The following is a 21,679-nucleotide window of genomic DNA, read 5'->3' on the forward strand; positions in this document are numbered from 1 at the left end:
GTTTTATTATTGAATAAGCATTAAGCCATATTACAATATGCATTGTAAGCAATCCACCAAGTTAAGAGAAAGAACGAAATTCTAGCCTATTCATTTAAACAGTATTAATCCTTTACATCATGTTCTTAAGATTATAACAGTAACTTGTCTTCTTATAAGAGGAAGCACCATTTGCTGTTTGTTCTTTCATTGTTGTTGTTGTTTTAGTTGTTAAGTCATGTCTCACTCTTCGGTGACCCCATGGACTGTAGTCTCTCCAGGCTCCTCTGGGATTTCCAGGGCAAGAATACTGGAGTAGATTGCCTTTTCTTTCTCCAGGGCAGGTCTTCCTGACCCAGGACTTGAACCTGCATCTCCTGCATTGACAGGCACATTCTTACCACAGAGCTACCTGGGTACCCTATGTTCTTTCATAGTTAATTCCAAATTCACCCAGTAATTGAGGTAGCCATTTGTGTTAACTAGTTGCCTTTATCCTCATGTCCCTGGTAGCTCAAACAGTAAGGAATATGCCTGCAATGTAGGAGACCCAGGTTCAGTCCCTGGGTTGGGAAGATTCCCTGGAGAAGGGAGTGGCTACCCACTCCAGTATTTTTGCCTGGAGAATTCCATGGACAGAAGAGTCTGGCAAGGTGCAGTCTATGGGGTCACAAACCATAGGTCGCAAATCATAGTCTATGGATCACAAACACAACTAAGCACCTAACACTTATCCAAAGAAATAATAAAACTTCTGTCTCTATGACAAGCAGATAGGGAGAGCTCAGAGAAAGGTGCCAAGGTGAAACTCCCCAGCTGTCTGGGAGACAGGGACACTATCTTCCTTGATGTTTACATTTCAAAGAGATGTCTCCTAGGTCCTTAAGAAAATCATTTCTGCTTGAAAAACTGGCTAGAGACTTGCTTTGCCTTTACAAAGATTTGCATGCATATCAGAGAGTTAAATAAAGGATTTAGGAATATTAAAAAGTATCTGTGGAATTGCTTTCAGAGAAGCAGGGGGAATTTCTGCAAAGGAGAATTTTTTTTTTTTTTAATTTACTGTTACACCAGATAGTGGTGAAATTAGAGTAAGCTGGTGATACTGAGCCAGTGAGGAACAAATATTAATACTTTGGTGCCAGGGAGCATAGTAAGGAGAGGGCTAGCTTAAGAACTGCGAAGATTTTGGTGATATCAAGACAATATCTTGAAATATTAAAGAATCATAAAATATATTCTAAACTTTGGAAGAAACCTCAGGAATCATCTGGTCCAGTTACTTACCGAGATAGGGATGTTTTCTATAGCACGCCTGTTAAGTGTGTGTCTGTGAGTATTCAATCTCTAGGTCATGTCCAGCTCTTTGAGACCCCGTGGACTGTAGCCCACCAAGCTCCTCTGTCCATGGGATTTCCCAGACAAAAATACTGGAGTGGGTTGCTATTTCCCTCTCCATGTCAAATGTATATCAAGCCTCAGCTTGAACATCTCTGTTAATGGAAATTGTATTCTTTTATGAGAGTTCGTTCCATTGTTGATAATACATATAAAAGGAGTTCTTTTGTTAAGAAAAAAAATCTGTCTTTGTATCTTTTTCTCATTGATTTAATTTTGGCTTTGTCAACTGAAAAAAATACACAACATAAAAGTTGAGAATTATGTTTTATTCAGGGTACTACTGAGGACTATAGCACAGGAAGGAAGCCTCTCAGCTAGCTCTGAGGGACTGTTCCAAAGAGGCAAGTGGGGAGCCAGGATACGTAGGAGTTTTTGCTGAGAGAAAACCCAGTCACTAAACATCAAAAGATTACTGCTAATCCCAGAAAACTAGACCTCTCAAGTTAATGATTTTAGTGTTTTTTTTATGTATGGGAAGATGCAAGAGTTTCAGCTCACTGAAATTATTCCTTTGATATAAATCTTAACTACCTAGGGCCAGTATTCTGTTTTTCTCTGTTCTGAAACCCCCTTAGGGGCAGCTGCAGTGGCTGATGGCCGATTGCCCCAACAACATCCTTTATTTACTGAAATGGCAGGTGACTTTATTTGCCCACAGCTTCTAGACACAAAAATGGATTTGATCTTTGAGATACCTCGGTGGCAGTTTCTTTATATATTTGAAGACAGTAACTCTCAAGTTTGTTCAACTGACTTTTCCACTGGTTTTCATTACTATGAAGTTTCAGAATTCTTCCCCTTCCTGGGCACCTTCTTTGGACTTAGTTAAATTTGCTAATGTTCTTTCCTTTAACTCAGAGCCATTAATCAATGTTTTGTGGATATGCCTGTTAAACCTAATGAAATTCACTTAATAGAAATATACCTATCATTTTACAAGATTTTGCCAAATTATGGTTAAAATGAAAAGATAGTATATGTTTAAATTCTCTTCAATAATTAAACTAATAGTATGATCAAAACTTGGTTAGGTTGGTGTACATTTTTCTTCAGTTCAGTTCAGTCGCTCAGTCGTGTCCGACTCTTTGCGACCCCATGATTTGCACCACACTCAGACTCACATCCATCAAGTCAGTGATGCCACCCAGCCATCTCATCCTCTGTCGTCCCCTTCTCCTCCTGCCCCCAATCCCTCCCAGCATCAGAGTCTTTTCCAGTGAGTCAACTCTTCGCATGAGGTGGCCAAAGTACTGGAGCTTCAGCTTTAGCATCATTTCTTCCAAAGAAATTCCAAGGCTGATCTCCTTCAGAATGGACTGGTTGGATCTCCTTGCAGTCCAAGGGACTCTCAAGAGTCTTCTCCAACACCGCTTAGTGATCATTTAATTTTTATAGATGTTAATTAACCATATGTTTAGTAATTGTTTCTAAAAATATTACTAGTTTAGTCACTCAGTACTGTCCAACTTTTTGTGACCCCATGGACTACAGCATGCCAGGCCTCCCAGTCCATCACCAACTCCCAGAGTTTGCTCAAACTCATGTCCATTGAGTCGGTGATGCCATCCAACCATCTCATCCTCTCATCCCCTTCTCCTGCCTTCAATCTTGCCCAGCATCAGGGTCTATTCCAGTGAGTCAGTTCTTCACACCAGGTGGCCAGAGGATTGGAGTTTCATCTTCAACATCAGTCCTTCCAGTGAATATTCAGGACTGATTTCCTTTAGGATGGACTGGTCAGATCTTACAGTCCAAGGGACTCTCAAGAGTCTTCTCCAACACCATAGTTCAAAAGCATCAATTCTTCAGCACTTAGCTTTCTTTATAGTCCAACTCTCACATCCATACATGACTACTGGAAAAACCATACCTTGACTAGATGGACCTTTGTTGGCAAAAAATGTCTCTGCTTTTTAATATGCTATCTAGGTTGGTCATAACTTTTCTTCCAAGGAGCAAGTGTCTTTTAATTTCATGGCTGCAGTCACCATCTGCAGTGCTTTTGGAGCCCAAAAAAATAAAGTCTGTCACTGCATCCACTGTTTCCCCATCTATTTGCCATGAAGTGATGGGACCAGATGCCATCTTCATTTTCTGAATATTGAGCTTTAAGCCAACATTTTCACTCTCCTCTTTCGCTTTCATCAAGAGGCTCATTAGTTCGTCTTTGCTTTCTGCCTTAAGGGTGGTGTCATCTGCATATCTGAGGTTATTGATATTTCTCCCAGCAATCTTGATGCCAGCTTGTGCTTCTTCCAGCCCAGAGTTTTTCATGATCTACTCTGCATATAAGTTAAATAAGCAGGGTGACAATATACAGCCTTGACATACTCCTTCCCTAACTGGAACCAGTCTGCTGTTCCATGTCCAGATCTAACTGTTGCTTCCTGACCTGCATACAGATTTCTCAAGAGGCAGGTCAGGTGGTCTGGTATTCCCATCTCTTGAAGAATTGTCCAAAGTTTGTTGTGGTCTACACAGTCAAAGGCTTTGGCACAGTCAATAGAAGCAGAAGTAGGTATTTTTCTGGAACTCTCTTGCTTTTTCTTTGATCCGATGGATGTTGGCAATTTGATCTCTCGTTCCTCTGCCTTTTCTAAATCCAGCTTGAACATCTGGAAGTTTATGGTTTATGTAGTGTTGAAGCCTGGCTTGGAGAATTTTGAGGATTACTTTGCTAGCATGTGAGATGAGTATAATTGTGCAGTAGTTTGAACATTCTTTGGCATTGCCTTTCTTTGGGATTGGAATGAAAACTGACCTTTGTCTGTCCTGTGGCCACTGCTGAGTTTTCCAAACTTGCTGGCATATTGAGTGCAGCACTTTCACAGCATCATCTTTTAGGATTTGAAATAGCTCAACTGGAATGCCATCACCTCCAGTAGCTTTATTCGTAGTGTTGCTTCCTAAGGCCCACTTGACTTCACATTCCAGGATGTCTGGCTCTAGGTGAATGATCACACCATCATGATTATCTGGGTCATTAAGATCTTTTTTGTATAGTTCTGTGTATTCTTGCCACCTCTTCTTAATCTCTTCTGCTTATGTTAGGTCCATACCATTCCTGTCCTTTATTGTGCCCATCTTTGCATGAAATGTTCCCTTGGTATCTCTAATTTTCTTGACGAGATCTCTAGACTTTCCCATTTTATTGTTTTCCTCTATTTCTTTGCATTGATCTCTGAGGAAGGCTTTCTTATATCTAGCTCATGTACATTTTTCTATGCTTTTCTTCTTCCATTTTCTTTGATTTTTCAAGTGTGAGTGATTCATCTTGCTAATAAGATAGTATGTATAAATGTCACCTTTTATATATTTGATTCATTTAGGCTGGAGGTCTGAATATATTTAACATGACTAGGAGAAGGAAATATGTTTCTGTTTCAAAAGTCTCAGTGCCTCAGATTGCTAGATCTGAAGACCTGAGAGATCACCTAATTTAAACCCCTTATTTTGCAAAAGCTTTCATGTAATATTTGGGAATAGCTAAGACAGAAGTTTCCTGATTTCCAATTCAGTATCTTTCTGATTTCTTTTTTTGCCCTCATCTTTATTGGGACCAGAGTTACAGCTTAATATTTTTTAATCCTTTCCATGTTGGTGATTATTTTCCTTTATAAAGATTATGGAAATAATAAAGGACTAATTTACTATGCATTTTTTAAAAGTATATTATCATGTCATTTTTTAAAACAGTAGGTCTTCCTTGTCCTTTTTAAGCTGTCGTCCCACCCCACCCTGCATTTAAGACTCTAGCTAAAACTCTTTTTAGTCTTAGCATCTCTCCTGAATCCATACCAGCTTCAGATAACTTTCTGATAGTGTTAAGATAGAATCATGATGCTAGTTTTCTTTTGTATGTTATCTGTTTCCTTCCAAGTCTTAGACAACAAAATAGATAGAGTCCAAAAGAATACAAGACTGAGCACTACCTGGTGATGTTTTGTTAATGAAGGTTAGCTGTACGTGGAAGGGTGCCCTAGTACTTTCAAAAAGGTGAGAGAAGTTTAGGAGATATGTAGAAACGGGAAGTAATAACCAGAGTGTTTATATGAAGAAACCGAATTTTAAGGAATAGAATTGGTGGTTTAGCAGAAACATGTAGAGAGTTTGAGTTGATGTCTTTTATTTTGTGTTTGTCTAGCAGATTTTTTTAAACCTGTTTTCAATTATTTTTTAAACTTCTAGGAATAAAGCAGAGTAATTCAAAGGATGATTGGTTCTTATCAGAAGAAGAATTTAAATTATGGAATAGACGATATAGATTAAGAGACACTGATGAAATTCAGGAAATAACATTGCCTCAAGTTCAGTTTCTATCTTTACACAATGAAGAGAACAGACCAGTAAGTTAAATGTGTTTTCAGATGTCCTTTATAGTGACTATGCAATAGCTTTGGAAGTAAAGAGAATGAGTATTCATGATCAGAAGGTCAAAAATTAAGAATGTAAGCAATTTTAGAAAGAATATTAAAGAATTGTCTTGGTAAAACTAATTTTCTTATATTTCTTATTGTATATATTTTTTATATGACTATAATATATTTATATAAATTCTGACTTTATTACTTTCTTCGTATGAATATTTCTGTGTAGGTGTAATTTTTATCATTGTTATGTTACTCTGTAATATACCATACTTCAACTATTTCTCTGTTGTGTTTTAGAATTACTTTCAGTATATTACTCGTATAAAATTATGCTATTATGAATGTCTTTGTACAAACCAGTTTTTACTTTTTGTTTTGAAATTAGAGTAAAACTTTAAATTGAATATTAGACTTGTTTTATTATGAACAAATTATTGATGAGCATAAGGAAAGTCAAACGAATTGATCAGAGCTTACATATGTACCCAGAGAAATAGAAAAAAAACTTCAAGAAAGATACCTTTGAGAAGATTTATAGGGTTTGAAATACTTGGCTTTGAGAATCCAAATTTTTTTCACTAACAGGGAAAGTAAGGAATGGCAGCAGGCATGAAGAATTGGGATCAGTATCACTGAGAGATTATGAATACCTCCTTATTAGATTATAGTACATAATCTAGCAAAAACTCTTAACATGGAATTATATAAACAGGAATATGTCCAAGTAGTAACTCATCTAACATTTATTTACTTATGTATTTTATTTTTAATGACATAGTTTTCTTTCTAATTTTATAAGCAATACATGTAACAGTTATTTTTAAGATGTATTTAAAAGGACATCTTTGTAGTTCATAAAGTTATTTTATTTTTCACCTGAAATTTTAGTGGAAAATACCTAAGTAAATTAAAATTATTTACGGTATGCCAATTATCTGTATATTAAGTATTTTTTAAATCAGTGTGTGAAATCTGAGTATGTTTGGTTTTTGTTCTGTTAAATTATTGTTAATCAAGACAGAAGAACCAACCGTTGGAATTCATCAACTGTCTCTCTCTGAATGGAGATTATGGCAGGATCATCCTTTGCCTACATATCAAGTTGACCATTCAGATCGATGTCACCATTTCATAAATATTATGCAAATGATAGAAAGAATGAGACATGAAGAGGTAAGAGCCTACTGTAACTTTCTTTCGCTGGCATGACAGTGAAACTAGAATACTTTAGTCTTCTTAATTTGAAGTCAGTATTATAAGAAACAAGTATTTATTATAAATAATCATAGCTAAACTATTTTGTTTTTCTGTGTAGCTTCTTGTGATCTCAGTGGACTAGTTTTCTATCTTAGTAGAAGTAGGCCTAATTAGAAGAATGCCATCTGTGAATACTGATAGACAAGAGTGAAATTTTAATGTATTTAATAGCTAAAGGGAGCTTCCCTGGTGGCTCAGATGGTAAAGCATCTGCCTACAACACTGGAGACCTGGGTTCAGTCCCTGGGTCGGGAATATCTCCTGGAGAAGGAAATGGCCTTGCCTGGAAAATCCCACAGATGGAAGAGCCTGGTAGACTACAGTCCATGGGGTTGCAAAGAGTCGGACACAACTGAGTGACTTCACTTTCTCTTTCATTGGCTAAAGGGGATCAAGACCATCCCCAAGAGAAAGAAATGCAAAAAAGGCAAAATGATTGTCTGAGGAGGCCTTACAAACAGCTATGAGAAGAAGAGAAGCAAAAGGCAACGGAGAAAAGAAAAGATACACCCATTTGAATGCAGAGTTTCAAAGAACAACATGGAGAGATAAGAAAGCCTTCCTTAGTGATCAATGCAAAGAAATTGAGGAAAACAATAGAATGGGAAAGACTAGAGATCTCTTCAAGAAAATTAGAGATAGCAAGGGAACATTTCATACAAAGATGGGCACAATAAAGGACAGAAATGGTATGGACCTCACATAAGCAGAAGAGATAAAACAGAGGTGGCAAGAATACACAGAAGAACTATACAAAAAACATCTTCATGACCCAGATAATCATGGTATGACCGTTCATCTAGAGCCAGACATCCTAGAATGCTAAGTCAAGTGGGCCTTAGGAGGCATCACTACGAACAAAACTACTGGAGGTGATGGAATTCCAGTTGAGCTATTTCAAATCCTAAAAGATGATGCTGTGAAAGAGCTGCCCTCAATATGCCAACAAATTTGGAAAACTCAGCAGTGGCCTCAGGACTGGAAAAAGTCAGTTTTCATTCCAATCCCAAAGAAAGGCAATACCAAAGAATGTTCAAGTTCAGTTCAGTTCAGTCGCTCAATCGTGTCCAACTCTTTGCGACCCCATGAATCGCAGCACGCCAGGCCTCCCTGTCCATCACCAACTCCTGGAGTTCACTCAGACTCACGTCCACCGAGTCAGTGATGCCATCCAGCCATCTCATCCTCTGTCGTCCCCTTTTCCTCCTGCCCCCAATCCCTCCCAGCATCAAAGTCTTTTCCAATGAGTCTACTCTTCGCATGAGGTGGCCAAAGTACTGGAGCTTGAGCTTTTAGCATCATTCCTTCCAAAGAAATCCCAAGGCTGATCTCCTTCAGAATGGACTGGCTGGATCTCCTTGTAGTCCAAGTGACTCTCAAGAGTCTTCTCCAACACCACAGTTCAAAAGCATCAATTCTTTGGCGCTCAGCCTTCTTCACAGTCCAACTCTCACATCCATACATGACCACAGGAAAAACCATAGCCTTGACTAGACGGACCTTAGTCGGCATAGTAATGTCTCTGCTTTTCAATATGCTATCTAGGTTGGTCATAACTTTTCTTCCAAGAGGAAGCGTCTTTTAATTTCATGGAAAGAATGTTCAAACTACTGCACAATTAACATTCATCTCACGTGCTAGCAAAATAATGCTCAAAATTCTCCAAGCCAGGCTTCAACAGTACATAAACCATGAACTTCCAGATGTTCAAGCTGGATTTAGAAAAGGCAGAGAAACCAGAGATCAAATTGCCAACACCCGTCGGATCAAAGAAAAAGCAATAGAGAAAGCAGAAAAATACCTACTTCTGCTTCTATTGACTGTGCCAAAGCCTTTGACTGTGTAGACCACAACAAACTTTGGACAATTCTTCAAGAGATAGGAATACCAGACCACCTGACCTGCCTCTTGAGAAATCTGTATGCAGGTCAGGAAGCAACAGTTAGATCTGGACATGGAACAGCAGACTGGTTCCAGTTAGGGAAAGGAGTATGTCAAGGCTGTATATTGTCACCGTGCTTATTTAACTTGTGTGCAGAGTAGATCATGAGAAACGCTGGGCTGGAAGAAGCACAAGCTGGCATCAAGATTGCTGGGAGAAATATCAATAACCTCAGATATGCAGATGACACCACCCTTAAGGCAGAAGCAACTAATGAGCCTCTTGATGAAAGCGAAAGAGGAGAGTGAAAAAGTTGGCTGAAAACTCAACATTCAGAAAACGAAGATGATGGCATCTGGTCCCATCACTTCATGGCAAATAGATGGGGAAACAGTGGATGCAGTGACAGACTTTATTTTTGTGGGCTCCAAAATCACTGCACATGGTGACTGCAGCCATGAAGTTAAAAGATGCTTGTTCCTTGGAAGAAAAGTTATGACCAACCTAGACAGCATATTAAAAAGCAGAGAGATTACTTTGCTGACAAAATTCTGTCTACGGTTTTCCTGTAGTCATGTATGGATGTGAGAGTTGGACTATAAAGAAAGCTGAGCACCAAAGAATTGATGCTTTTAACTGTGGTGTTGGAGAATACTCTTGAGAGTCCCTTGGACTGTAAGGAGATCCAACCAGTCCATCCTCAAGGTGATCAGTCCTGAGTGTTCATTTTAGGGACTGATATTGAAGCTGAAACTCCAATCCTTTGACCACCTGATGGGAAGAACTGACTCATTTGAAAAGGGCCTGATGCTGAGAAAGATTGCGGGCAGGAGGAGAAGGGGACGACAGAGGATGAGATGGCTGGATGGCATCACTGACTCAATGGACATGAGTTTGAGTAAACTCCAGAGTCGTTGATGGACAGGGATGCCTAGCGTGCTACAGTCCATGGGTTTGCAAAGAGTCAGACACAACTGAGCAACTGAACTGAACTGAATGGCTAAAAAACTGTTTTTTGATTGTGCCACGTAACTTGTAGAATCTTCGTTCCCAAACCAGGGATTGAACCCACGCCCTGGCAGTGAAAGCACCAAGTCCTAACCACTAGGTCTCCAGGGAATTCCTGTTTAATGATTTATATAAATGTTTGTAAAGCAACTTTAGTATTCTTGTTTGATCTGTTGAAATTTCCCTATCATATAGGTTATTTAGTATGTTTCCTTTATCCTGTTGGTAGTTTAGAGAACTAGTGATTCCTTGAGTAACTTCCTGATGATTATTCTTTGAGAGAGTCAGAATGGTGAACCTGTTGTGCGTGTGAAATCCAAAATGCCTGAGTTAGAATCTTACTTTTTGCATCTACTTAACCTTTGGAAGGAATGATGCTAAAGCTGAAACTCCAGTACTTTGGCCACCTCATGCGAAGAGTTGACTCATTGGAAAAGACTTTGATGCTGGGAGGGATTGTGGGCAGGAGGAGAAGGGGACGACAGAGGATGAGATGGTTGGATGGCACCACGGACTTGATGGACGTGAGTCCGAGTGAACTCCAGGAGTTGGTGATGGACAGGGAGGCCTGGCATGCTGCGATTCATGGGGTCGCAAAGAGTCGGACACGACTGAGCAATTGAACTAACCAACTAACTAACTAACCTCTTTGTGCCTCAGTATCCTCTATAAGTTGGGAATAATGGTTCTTTGTCACAAGGTTGTTTTGAGGATTAAGTGGCTTAGTACATGTAAAGCAATTAGAATAATACCTGGCACATAGTAATTACTTGATAGATTGTAGCTGCCAATTTTATTATTAGCTGTTGTTCATGAATACATATAAATAAAGTAATTATTTGTGGATCCCTACAAGTGAAAAAAGATGTTTATAATCCTGTTTTATGTATTAATTAAATTCGTGCTTTCTACAAATAGTTGTCATGGGCCTCTCATGTACTCAGTACTGGGATGTGCCAGCAAAGGCTGTGCATCAAAGTAGCGCATTTATTTAGTGCCTTCTATATGGCATGGTCTGTTCTAGGCCCCATGGCTACACTGGTTAAGAAGACAGATTAAATATTCTGTAGGGAGCATATATCCTAGTAGGGTAACAGACATTCTCACCTTAATATTTATTGTATTTATTATACAGAAAGCAGAGAGTTAACTGCTTAAGTTCCTGAATAGTAGAGGAATCCTGATTAACGTGGCATTTAGTGGCAAGAGGGAAGGATGAGTCAGGGATGGTGGAGATTGTAGTTTTAGATTTAGATATAAGACGTGGAAATTCATGAGAAGAGTTCTTGAGAAATTTTTTTAAAATAGCATATTCTAGCTTACAGCCTAGAAGACATATAGGTACCATTATTTCAAATGTTCTAAAAGCTGTTCTTAGTTTATCATCAAGAGAGTAAATTTCACATAAGTATGTGTTTCTCATTTATATATGTTAATTCTTAAATATCTTTTTTAAGAAGTTAGAATCATTGTGCAGTTAAATGTTAAGAAAAAAGTATAGTAATATTTTAAATATTAATTAAATTTATACTTTCTACAAATATTTATCATGGCTCTCTTATGTACTAGGTACTGGGAATACAAAACTATTAACTGATAAAAGATAATTTGTGATAATTTCACAGAAATGTCATTTTTAATTTTGTTTGACTTAGAATAATTTTTAAGGTAAAATAATTTGAATAATGCAATATTGTTTGGAAAATATTTTAACAGAAAAGAGCTCATCTCTTAGAATTTTTGTTTTAAAACAAAAATATAGCTTTCTTGTGATTTTTTCATTTTCCTTCTTTATAGGGAGAATGCAGCTATGAATCAGAAATTAAACCTTACTTACGAATGGAAGATGTTAGCTCAGGGTCTAGTGCTCCGAGAAATGAATATAATCCTTCTGCCAATGGCACCTTTACAAATAACAGGAAGTCTTCGTTTGCAAATAATATAAATTACGGGAAATCAGTCTCAATAACAGAATCTGAAGAAAAATGTGCTGAAATTTTTAAACAAATTCCTATCAAATCTACTAAAATTCCTTCTTTAAAAAAAAAGGCTTCTGAAAACCTGAAAAAAGATCAGCCTGAAAAGGAAAATAAGGATGCTGACATGGAGCCTTTAGATACCGATGACAGTTCTACTGCTGAACATATTCTTCAGGTAGACCTACGAAACGGTAAAAGGGCATCAGATACAGGTGACGTCACTGCCGCATGCACTGTCAGTGAAAATGGAGGTAATCCGTCATGTGGATTGCTAACAGATGGTCAGTTCACAAATAAATCTACTAATTCATTTACTGGAAAATTTTTTGATTCTGGTTATAACAGTTTCAGTGATGAGAAATCTTTTTCATCTAGCTTATTTCTTTCATTTGAGGATGAGCTTGATACAGCGAAAACAGATGACCAATTTTTTAATTGTCATTCATTAACAAAAGAGGTGCTAGCTAATGTAGAGAGATTTTTATCACAGTCTCCTCCGCCTCTCAGTGGACTATCAGATTTGGAATATGAAATTTCTGAGGGTTCTGCACTTGAAAACTCAGTTTTTCTACCCTACTCAGAGTGCTTACAGAATGATAAATCCACCAATTTAATGTCACGTTCAGCTGTAAATTCTCAACAGAATTTAGAATTGAATTCACTTACGTTTATTACTCATCCTTCTGAAAAATCTTGCCTTTGTGGTACAACTAATGATAAGATTTCTGATGAGTCAAGCTTCTGTGACTCTGATAAAGTACATAAAGATAGTAAAAATGAACATTTAGTATCCAACAATCAAATTCAAATAAACGTCGGCCCTTCAAAGGATTTTGCTGAAGAAAAGAATCATGATGTTGATAACAGTGACCTCCCAATATTGCATACTGCTCAGGATGAAAGTTTATTATTATTTGAAGATGTTAATACGGAGTTTAATGTGAGCCCTCCTCCCTTGAACAGTAAATGTGAATCTTTATGTATATCAGACAGAACTGCTGTAAGTGAAATGGCACCAGTCTCTCAGTTCTTCATTTCTGATGAACTTTTGTTAGAGAATGATTCTGAACCCCAAGATCAAATTGTCTGTGATACTAATAGTTGGAAATCTCATGAAGGTTTGAGAGGTATACATGAGGGAAAATTGAATAATGATGAAAACAGTTTTGACTGCTCTAAGGATTTATTTTCTGTTACGTTCGATTTAGGGTTTTGTAGTACAGGTTCTGAGGATGAAGTAGTGGACCATGCATCAGATACAGATAATAAAATTTTAGATGATCTACCTGGAAGGCGTTTAGACATTAAGCAGATAAATGGTACAAATTGTGTTTCAAATCAAGCAGTCATGTCAGGAGCCCATGTTGATAATTCTACAAGTGTAACAACTACTCACCCATCAAGTGAAGATAAGCAGAGTCCAGCTTGTTCATGGTTTTCAATGAATGCAACAAAAAGTAAAGAATTTATGTCTCCTAGTTTTTCTCAGTTTTTATTGCCAGTAGGAGAGAAAGTTATGAGCACACCACTTTCTGAATCAAATATATTGAACTCATTTTCTAAGAAGAGAATAGAAATGGCTAAAAAGTCAGGTTCTAACATGGGAAAAGTAAATCTACACAGTTTCAAAGAAACATTGAATTCAACTTTTGGTGATTCAGGACTTTCTACAGAAAAGTATAAAAGCAAGAAACAAATCAATCTGCATCGATCCTGCCATTCTACTGAAGGTAAGATTCCAAATTTATAAAGCACAGATTGTCTAGAATATTTATTTTGGATCAGATTCTATAATTTTTATAAAATGTAATTTCTCAGTATATGTATATTGAATTAGATAGTTGATGCACTATATAGTCCTCATGTTGATGTTTACTGATACAGGATTTATTTTTTTCTCCATGTATTTATGGCATGCATGCCGTGGGAAGGTACTGTGCTGGACACTGTAAAACAGAAGTGTAAGATTTGGCTCTAGCCTTAATTGTAAAACACAAACAATTGTGTGACATATAAATTTGAAAAGATATCAGTAAAATATGGAAATAACTACCAGATGAATAATAAGATGGTGGACATTTAGGTTCAGAAGATGAAAGCATTTTGAACTGGTTTAGATTGAAAATGTTGACTTCTAATGTAGGTTTTTATTTTGGCTCCTTGGGAATATTAATGATTTGGACATGTTGAAGATAATCAAAAGAGAATTTGCATGTTGTAAAATGATGGAAGCAAAGGGAAAGAAGGAAAGTGTAAAGTTTGGGGGGGTAGTATAAAGTAGGGGATTTATATGACAAAATTAAGAAATAAGACTGTATTTAAAAAATTGAGATAAGGTCATAGAAGATCTATAGGAATCTTTGGATTTGTATAATCTAATTCTATAGAAAATCCAGAAAATGGATGATTTAAATACCTGTGATTTATATATCAAAAATATAATGATTTAAATATCCTTTAGATCCTGTTATAGAACTCAACTCTAGTTTATGTACAGATTATTATAAAAGGCCATTTCTGAATTTTACTCTTTATGGCTAAGGGAAAAGAGTAGTTATAGCATAAAATGAGAATTTCCTCTGTAAATCTTATGATTCATGAATGTTTTAAGATAAAAACTTATAAGTTCTGGACATACAATTAATTTTTTAAAACTAACTTGTCTACATAGTTTTGGATATACTCCAACACGCTTTTTTACTAAGTATGTTGCCTAGGTCCTTTAATATTTAACACCTTTATATTAAGTCTTTGTTAATGAGTGAGATAATTTTTCTGTCTTTGTGTCAGATTTGCATTAAAACGTTTTTTTCTAGCATTGTACTTAATGACTGCTGCTGCTGCTAAGTCGCTTCAGTCGTGTCCGACTCTGTGAGACCCCATAGATGGCAGCCCACCAGGCTTCCCCGTCCCTGGGATTCTCCAGGCAAGAACACTGGAGTGGGTTGCCATTTCCTTCTCCAATGCATGAAAGTAAAAAAGTGAAAGTGAAGTCACTCAGTCGTGTCCGACTCTTAGCCACCCCATGGACTGTAGCCTACCAGGCTCCTCCGTCCATGGATTTTCCAGGCAAGAGTACTGGAGTGGGTTGCCATTTCCTTCTCCAATGCATGAAAGTGAAAAGTGAAAGTGAAGTCACTCAGTCGTGTCCAACTCTTAGCGAACCCATGTGCTGCAGCCTACCAGGCTCCTCCATCCATGGTATTTTCCAGGCAAGAGTACTGGAGTGGGGTGCCATTGCCTTCTCCGACTTAATGACTAACCTTGGGCAATATAATTCTGAATACATAGCCATCAAGGAACTATTTATTAGTGATTTTTTTTAGTGTTTGTTATTCCACTTAATTGAAATAGAAAATTTAGGATCATTTACCATGTTATATATATATGCAATAATCTGTCTAGGTAGATATGTTATTAGCACAGACCATAAGGACAAATATACCGTGTGGGTTTGTATTAGGTTTTTTTTCCTGCTGTGTAAAAAATTACTCCCCCTCATTTAGTGGCTTAAGATAGCATTTATCTCACAGTTTCTATAGTTTAGGAATTTCAGAGTTGCTTAACTGGGTCGTTCTGGCCTAGAATTTCTCATGGGATTATAGTCAAGATTTCACTTAGGGTTGCAGTCATCTGAAGATCTGACTGGGCGTGTAAAATCTGCTTCCAAAATGGTTTATTTGAAAGCGAGGACGGATGATGGGAAGCACACAGGAATCTTGGGTCCATGGTAATTCTAAAATCTAAGCAGAACCAAGATTGAAAGTTTCTTGATTAGTACTCAAAGCCCCCATAATTCTCCGTGGTTCTTGGCTCTATCCTCTGGATGCCTAGTCCAGTTTCCTAATAGGTAGCACTTGTGGAGCTTTCTCAGGTTGCGTCCTTCTGGTAAAATTGGGGGATCCAGGGGCCTCTTCATTTTGTACTGTCTCTGCCCCTTTTAAGTTGTAGCTGGCTGTGGGTTTTTTCCTCATCGAATTGTCATAAATATTTGTGGATCTCTTGTGAATCTTATTTGAGGTTCATTCTGTTACTAGCCATGTCCACAGATCTTTTGGAGGTAAATTCTTCTCTAATTCTGGCTTCTGCTGAGATGTGTAAAGATAGTTCCTTAATCTTCTTAGAAGATCTGTTGTTTGAGAGGGACTGTAAGAGACATCTTTAAAACGTTTAGAGTACCATCTGACTGAATGGTACTCTGAGGCGCCACCTTTGATCTTTCTGAGGTCTTAAAGCGTTTACAGTTATACCCTCAGCATCATCTGGACTGTAGTTTCCTGGCAGTCTTCTAGATTAGGTCTTTGCCTGGAAGATTTCTTAGTTTAACATTGTTTGCCATCTGGAGAAGCTGGTAATTTTCAAAACCAGCAAGTTTCAACTGTTTCATGTTTTGACTGACTGATTGATTTGGCTGTGCCAGGTCTTAGCTGCGACATGTGGGATCTTTAACTGCTGGCATGCGAAGTCTTAGTTGTGGCACGTGGGATCTAGTTCCAGGGATTGAACCTGAGCCCCTACATTGGAAGTGCAGAGTTTTAGCTACTGGACCACCAGGAAAGTTCCTCTGTTTCATGTTTAATATACTTTGTTTAATTCCTTTCTCTCCTTTCACATTTAAACAAGAAGCATAGGTGATACCTTAAACATGTCTGGAAATCTTGCTTAGAGCACCTCATTCGTTGTTGTTGAGTCGCTCAGTTACGTCCAACTCTTTGAGACCCCCATAGACTGTAGACTCCTCTGCCCTTCACTGTCTTCCAGAGTTTGCTCAATTTCATGTCCATTGGGTCAGTGATGCTATCTAATCATCTCATCCTCTGCCATCCCCTTTCCTTTTGCCTTCAGTCTTTGCCAGCATCAGGGTCTTTCCCAGTAAATTGACTGCGTCAGGTGGCCAAAGTGTTGGAGCTTCACCTTCAGCATCAGTCCTTCCAATGATTTCAGAGTTGCTTTCCTTTAGGACTGACTGGTTTGATATCCCTACAGTCCAAGGGACTCTCAAGAGTCTTCTCCAGCACCACAGTTCAAAAGTACCAATTCTGCAGCTCTCGGCAGTACATGACCACTGGAAAAATCGTAGCTTTGACTAGATGGATCTTTGTTGACAAAGTAATGTCTCTGCTTTTTAATATGCTGTCTAGGTTTGTAGTAGCTTTCCTTCCAAGGAGTAAGCGTCTTTTAATTTCATGGCTGCAGTCACTATCTGCAGTGATTTGGGGGCCCCAAAAAAGAAACTCTGTCACTGCTTCCACTTTTTCCCCTTCTGCTTGCCATGAAGTCATGGGACTATTTGCCATGATCTTAGTTTTTTGAATGTTGAGATTTAAGCCAGTTCTTTCACTCTTCTCTTTCACGCTCATCAAGAGGCTCTTTAGTTCCTCTTCGCTTTCCGCCATTAGTGGGGTATCATCTGCATATCTGAGATTGTTGACATTTCTCCCAGCAGTCTTTATTCCAGCTTGAGCTCCATCTAGCCCAGAATTGCGCATGATGTACTCTGCATATGTTAAATAAACAAGGTGATAGTATACAGTCTGTCCTACTCCTTTCTCAGTTTTGAAACAGTCAGTTGTTTCCTGTCTGGTTCTAACTGTTGCTTCTTGACAGGTGTCGCAGGAGACAGGTAAGATGGTCTGGTACCTCCTTCATGAGGTACATTTTCTACTTTCTTTGTTACTGCAATGTTGTTAAACTTTCTGGCACTATAGTAAGGTTTCTTTTTCCTATAATTTCTAATGAGGATTTTCTTACTTCTTTAAGCTGTCACCCATGACCTCCTCAATGGCCACTAATCTTCTATAAACAACTCCTTTGATGCTCTTCAAGCTTTCACAAAAACTCTCCTCAAAAATTCTTTTAACAACAAAAAAAGTTCCTTTAGCTTCTGCCCACTCATTAGTTCTAAAGTTATATCCACCATTTAGGTTTTTGGTAATTCCCTATTTCCATGCACCAAAATCTGTATTATTTATCTCTGGCTGCATAACAAATTTACTGCAAACTTAATGGCTTAAAACAGCATGTATGATTTCACCGTTTCTATAGACTAGGAATTCGAGCATGGCTTGGCCGGAAGTTCTGACTCCAGATATTTTATGAGGTTGCGTTCAAAGCCTTGGCCAGGGCTGCAGTTATCTGAAGACTTGAATCAGCTTGGAGGATCACCTTGCTGTTGAATAAGAGGCTCCATTTCCTGCCATGCTTTCCTCTCCATAGGATTACTTCCTCTGTTCTTACCATATAGCATCTGGCTTCCTCCAGAGTGAGAGATGCAAGAAAAACTATCTTTGAGACTGAATAAATGTTGAGCTTGCCAGGAACAATTTTTATTGTACCCATCAATAAATTAGATACTTGTGGTTGGATAAACTTAAATCTGTTGACCAGATTCATTATCTTTAAATAAATTATAGATGAACAGTTATCAAGCCATGAAAGTGAAGATGATGCAATTTTCCGAAGAAAAAGTAAGAAAACAAAAGGAAATGTTTTGGAGTCCCCGGAGGTGAGTTAGTCAGTAATCACAGTAGCAAGACCATACAAAGTTTCTTGTTTCCCTTAAAACTTTTTTTTTTAACTTTTTACTTTGTCTGCTTTATCTAGAATCAGAAAAACAGCGAAGTTGATTCTCCACTTCAGGTTGTCAAAAAGCGCAGGGTTCCTCCAAACAGAGTAAGTAAATAACAAATAATAAATAGTAATTCAGATCTTTTTGAGAGAAATATTACAAGAGAAATATGTGAATAGTTGAGCATAGGTAAATTTGATCTTATAGGTGTATGTTTAACAGGAAAAGAGTAAATCCTCAGTGGCTAGAATTTCTGTTTTAATTTTAAACTCCTTCAAAAAACTGTTCCTGTTTTTGTCAGTACACTCCAGCAATTCAGGAAACACTGATTAAATACCTACCCCGTATCTACCGTGCAAGATGCTGGGGATAGTATAAAGAATATTTCCTGGTACAGTTTTAAGTGCATAATCTAATAGGAAGGATAGATAAGTAAATGGATAGTTTCCATATAATTTTTTAAGTGATAAGAGAAGATAAAACTTAACCTAGACCTTGGGAGTTCTGGCAAGCTTCTTGAAAATAACACCTTATATAAATCTTAAAGCATACATATTTTAGGGGGAAAGAAAGGAGAAGGGAAGGCATTCCGGGCAGCTTAAAGAAGGATGGAGCAGGGAAACAGCATCTCTTGTTGTGGACTGTAAAGACAAAAAGTACCAGAAAGTAAAGCTGGAGGGAAATCTGGGTAAACTTTTGGAAGGCCTTACTCATTCTTTTGCTTACTGAATGAGTTTGAAAGGAGGAGGAGTCCACAATGACTGTTTGGTTTTGGCTTGGGCTTAGGTGGCAGATACGTCATGTTTTTAGAGAGAACAAGAAAGAGTGGTGAGTTCAATGTTGAACATGTTCGAGTTTGAAGTCCATGTGGGACAGTAAAGTGACAATGTCTGGCAGGCGTTGACAACTATGAAAATGTGAAAATTGGTCATCGGGCACATCTTAAGGCTTTAGTATTCATTTGTCATCAGTTTATAGCTGATAGCTAAATTTTGAGACTAGGAAATCTTGTGTGTTTTAATTCTCTAATACTAACTAGTATAATTAGTGCCAGATTAATTAAAAATGCAACCAGCCCTCATTAACTTTGTATACTCATATAAAACTCCATTTAAAAAATTGTTCTAACTTGCTACTTTATCTAAAATGTCTGATTGACTTACTAGAAGTGAATTAAAATATTTATAATGCTATAGCTCAATCCACCTTAACCTAAAATTATCCCTGTTACTTGAAGTTATTTTGATAAATTTCTTTTGATTATTTGGATTGGTTTTATATTATTCTGTAAAAGACACTGTGGTAGGCTTCATAGTCAAAAGATTTGTTGTTATATTTTTTTCTTAGTTTGAAAGGACTTATATATGTTTAAGTTGATTCTGATAGCTATATTTATAGACAATTATTTTTTGTGAAGCCCTTCAGGATCTTTTAAAGGAAACAGTTAAACGAAAGACATAAACATTCATCAGATACATTCAATTTCATATCAAATTGAATGAATACTGTATTTGTATGACTTATATTACCTAATTTATTATTTTATTACTTAGAATTATCTAACTTTTAAATTTTTAAATATTATGTATTTGTGCATACATAAGCTGAGAGCTGAGTTGTAAGAGCGTTTTATTTTTCTAACAAGAAAATGTTCAGTTAACTATTTAAAAGGAAAAAAGTGACAGAAGAAGCAACAACCCTTCAGAAACTCATTAAGGTGCAACACTTAAATTATATTTTCTTATGAAAGAATTTTATTGAATTATAGTTAGATTTATCATCTAGTGATGAGAGCGATAATTTTCACAAAAGAGATCCACAGTCAGAAGACTTCAAGGATCATAAGAGGAATGCCAAAAGAAGCATCAAAGTCCGAAAGAGACAGAATCACCTAAAGGTAAACTTTTTTCAGTTTCTTATTTTTATATAAATATACTATATATTTTTAATTAGTAAAGAAGAGTAGATTTTACATAGAAGTAGATTTCTCTATAATTTCTTTATAGGAAAAAAACAAGACTTAAAAATAATTTTGACCCTAACTTTACTCTTTTTTACTAGAATTAAAAACTCAAAGTGTGGTTTCTTAGATTCTCTTTATATTTTGAAGCTATCTTGCAATGTTGTGTTATTTCAGAGAACTAAATGAAGAAACTTTAGTGTACTGGAGATGTAACATTCAAATCGAAGAAAATATAGAGACAGACATCTGAATTTTAAAATATTTGCTTTTATAATATTTACATTGTTTTCCTTATCTATATCCAATATTCAAATTTTTTGAAAAGAATTCTTAGCACTTTTTTTTTTTCTGATCAGTCTTTTTGTGGTACTGTATTTTTCCTGGCAAAAATGAATTAGCTGAAAGACTCAAAAGACTTTATTAAAAAAGCATTCAGCAAGCAGACATGCTGAGCTGTAGTTTATTTATAACAATTAAAAGAAGACATTTTAAAAAGATATACTACCTTATCATTTCTTCTCACAGTTTTCTATTTTTATTATTTTTTATCTTAAAAGCACTGGCAAGAAATCCATTTTCCAAAACTGTTTTCAGTTATTTGAGGACATGAAATGATTTTGTTAAAGGCACTTTCCTGTTTTCTCATTTATCTTAGCTCATAGCTAGGAAGTTTTTAGATGAAGAAGCAGAACTTTCCCAAGAAGATGCAGAATATGTTTCATCAGATGAGAATGATGGGTCAGAAAATGAACAAGACTCCTCACTCCTTGACTTTTTAAATGATGAGACTCAACTGTCACAGGCTATAAATGGTAAATGATACAATAATACTTCTTTTTCTTTTCATTTTCAATGCTTTTAGTGTGGTTATGCTTAAACATTCTAGTAATTTTCCAAAGAACCTTGACTTTAAAGGGAATTCAATTTGATGTGTGTAAAATACTTGGTTATTTTCATTCAAATTCTGTAACATTTTCTTTATGTGAGAGTTGCTTGTTTATAGCCTTCTACTAATTTTAAAAATTACTACTTTTAGAAAACAGTCTCTAGAGACCTGGCTGGCTGTCAGTTGTTCATTTAAACAAGTATTTAATGCCTGGTATGTGCCTAGCACTCTCTGTAAGGTTCTCGAGAAAGCTGTATCTGTGAACAAAATGGACAAAACCCCCTGTGCTTATGAAGCATACATTAGAATGGAAGAAGAGAAACAATATACACAATAACTAAATTATTTAGTGTAAGACAAATTTATAGAAAAACAAAAACAAATTG

At 36.8% G+C, this 21,679-nt stretch overlaps 1 protein-coding gene across 5 annotated transcripts in view; it reads left to right on the forward strand.

Moving 5' to 3' along the window:
• The window catches only part of FANCM (FA complementation group M), a 60,975-nt gene that overhangs the window by 29,455 nt on the left and 9,841 nt on the right, over window positions 1-21,679 (forward strand). For 3 of the 5 annotated variants that reach the window (XR_011250169.1, XM_069558802.1, XM_069558805.1), the window contains 7 exons: window positions 5,569-5,726; window positions 6,768-6,923; window positions 11,695-13,606; window positions 18,290-18,381; window positions 18,480-18,548; window positions 20,213-20,341; window positions 21,063-21,219. Coding sequence is in view for 4 of the 5 variants with exons in the window: in XM_069558802.1 (XP_069414903.1) it covers window positions 5,569-5,726; window positions 6,768-6,923; window positions 11,695-13,606; window positions 18,290-18,381; window positions 18,480-18,548; window positions 20,213-20,341; window positions 21,063-21,219 (2,673 nt within the window). In the remaining variant the exon portion in view is untranslated. The remainder of the gene's footprint in view (window positions 1-5,568; window positions 5,727-6,767; window positions 6,924-11,694; window positions 13,607-18,289; window positions 18,382-18,479; window positions 18,549-20,212; window positions 20,342-21,062; window positions 21,220-21,679) is intronic. The other 2 variants (XM_069558803.1, XM_069558804.1) reach the window with 2 other exon arrangements.

The sequence above is a fragment of the Ovis canadensis genome, chromosome 18 (assembly GCF_042477335.2).
Source record: "Ovis canadensis isolate MfBH-ARS-UI-01 breed Bighorn chromosome 18, ARS-UI_OviCan_v2, whole genome shotgun sequence".
Taxonomy (NCBI): Eukaryota; Metazoa; Chordata; class Mammalia; order Artiodactyla; family Bovidae; genus Ovis; species Ovis canadensis.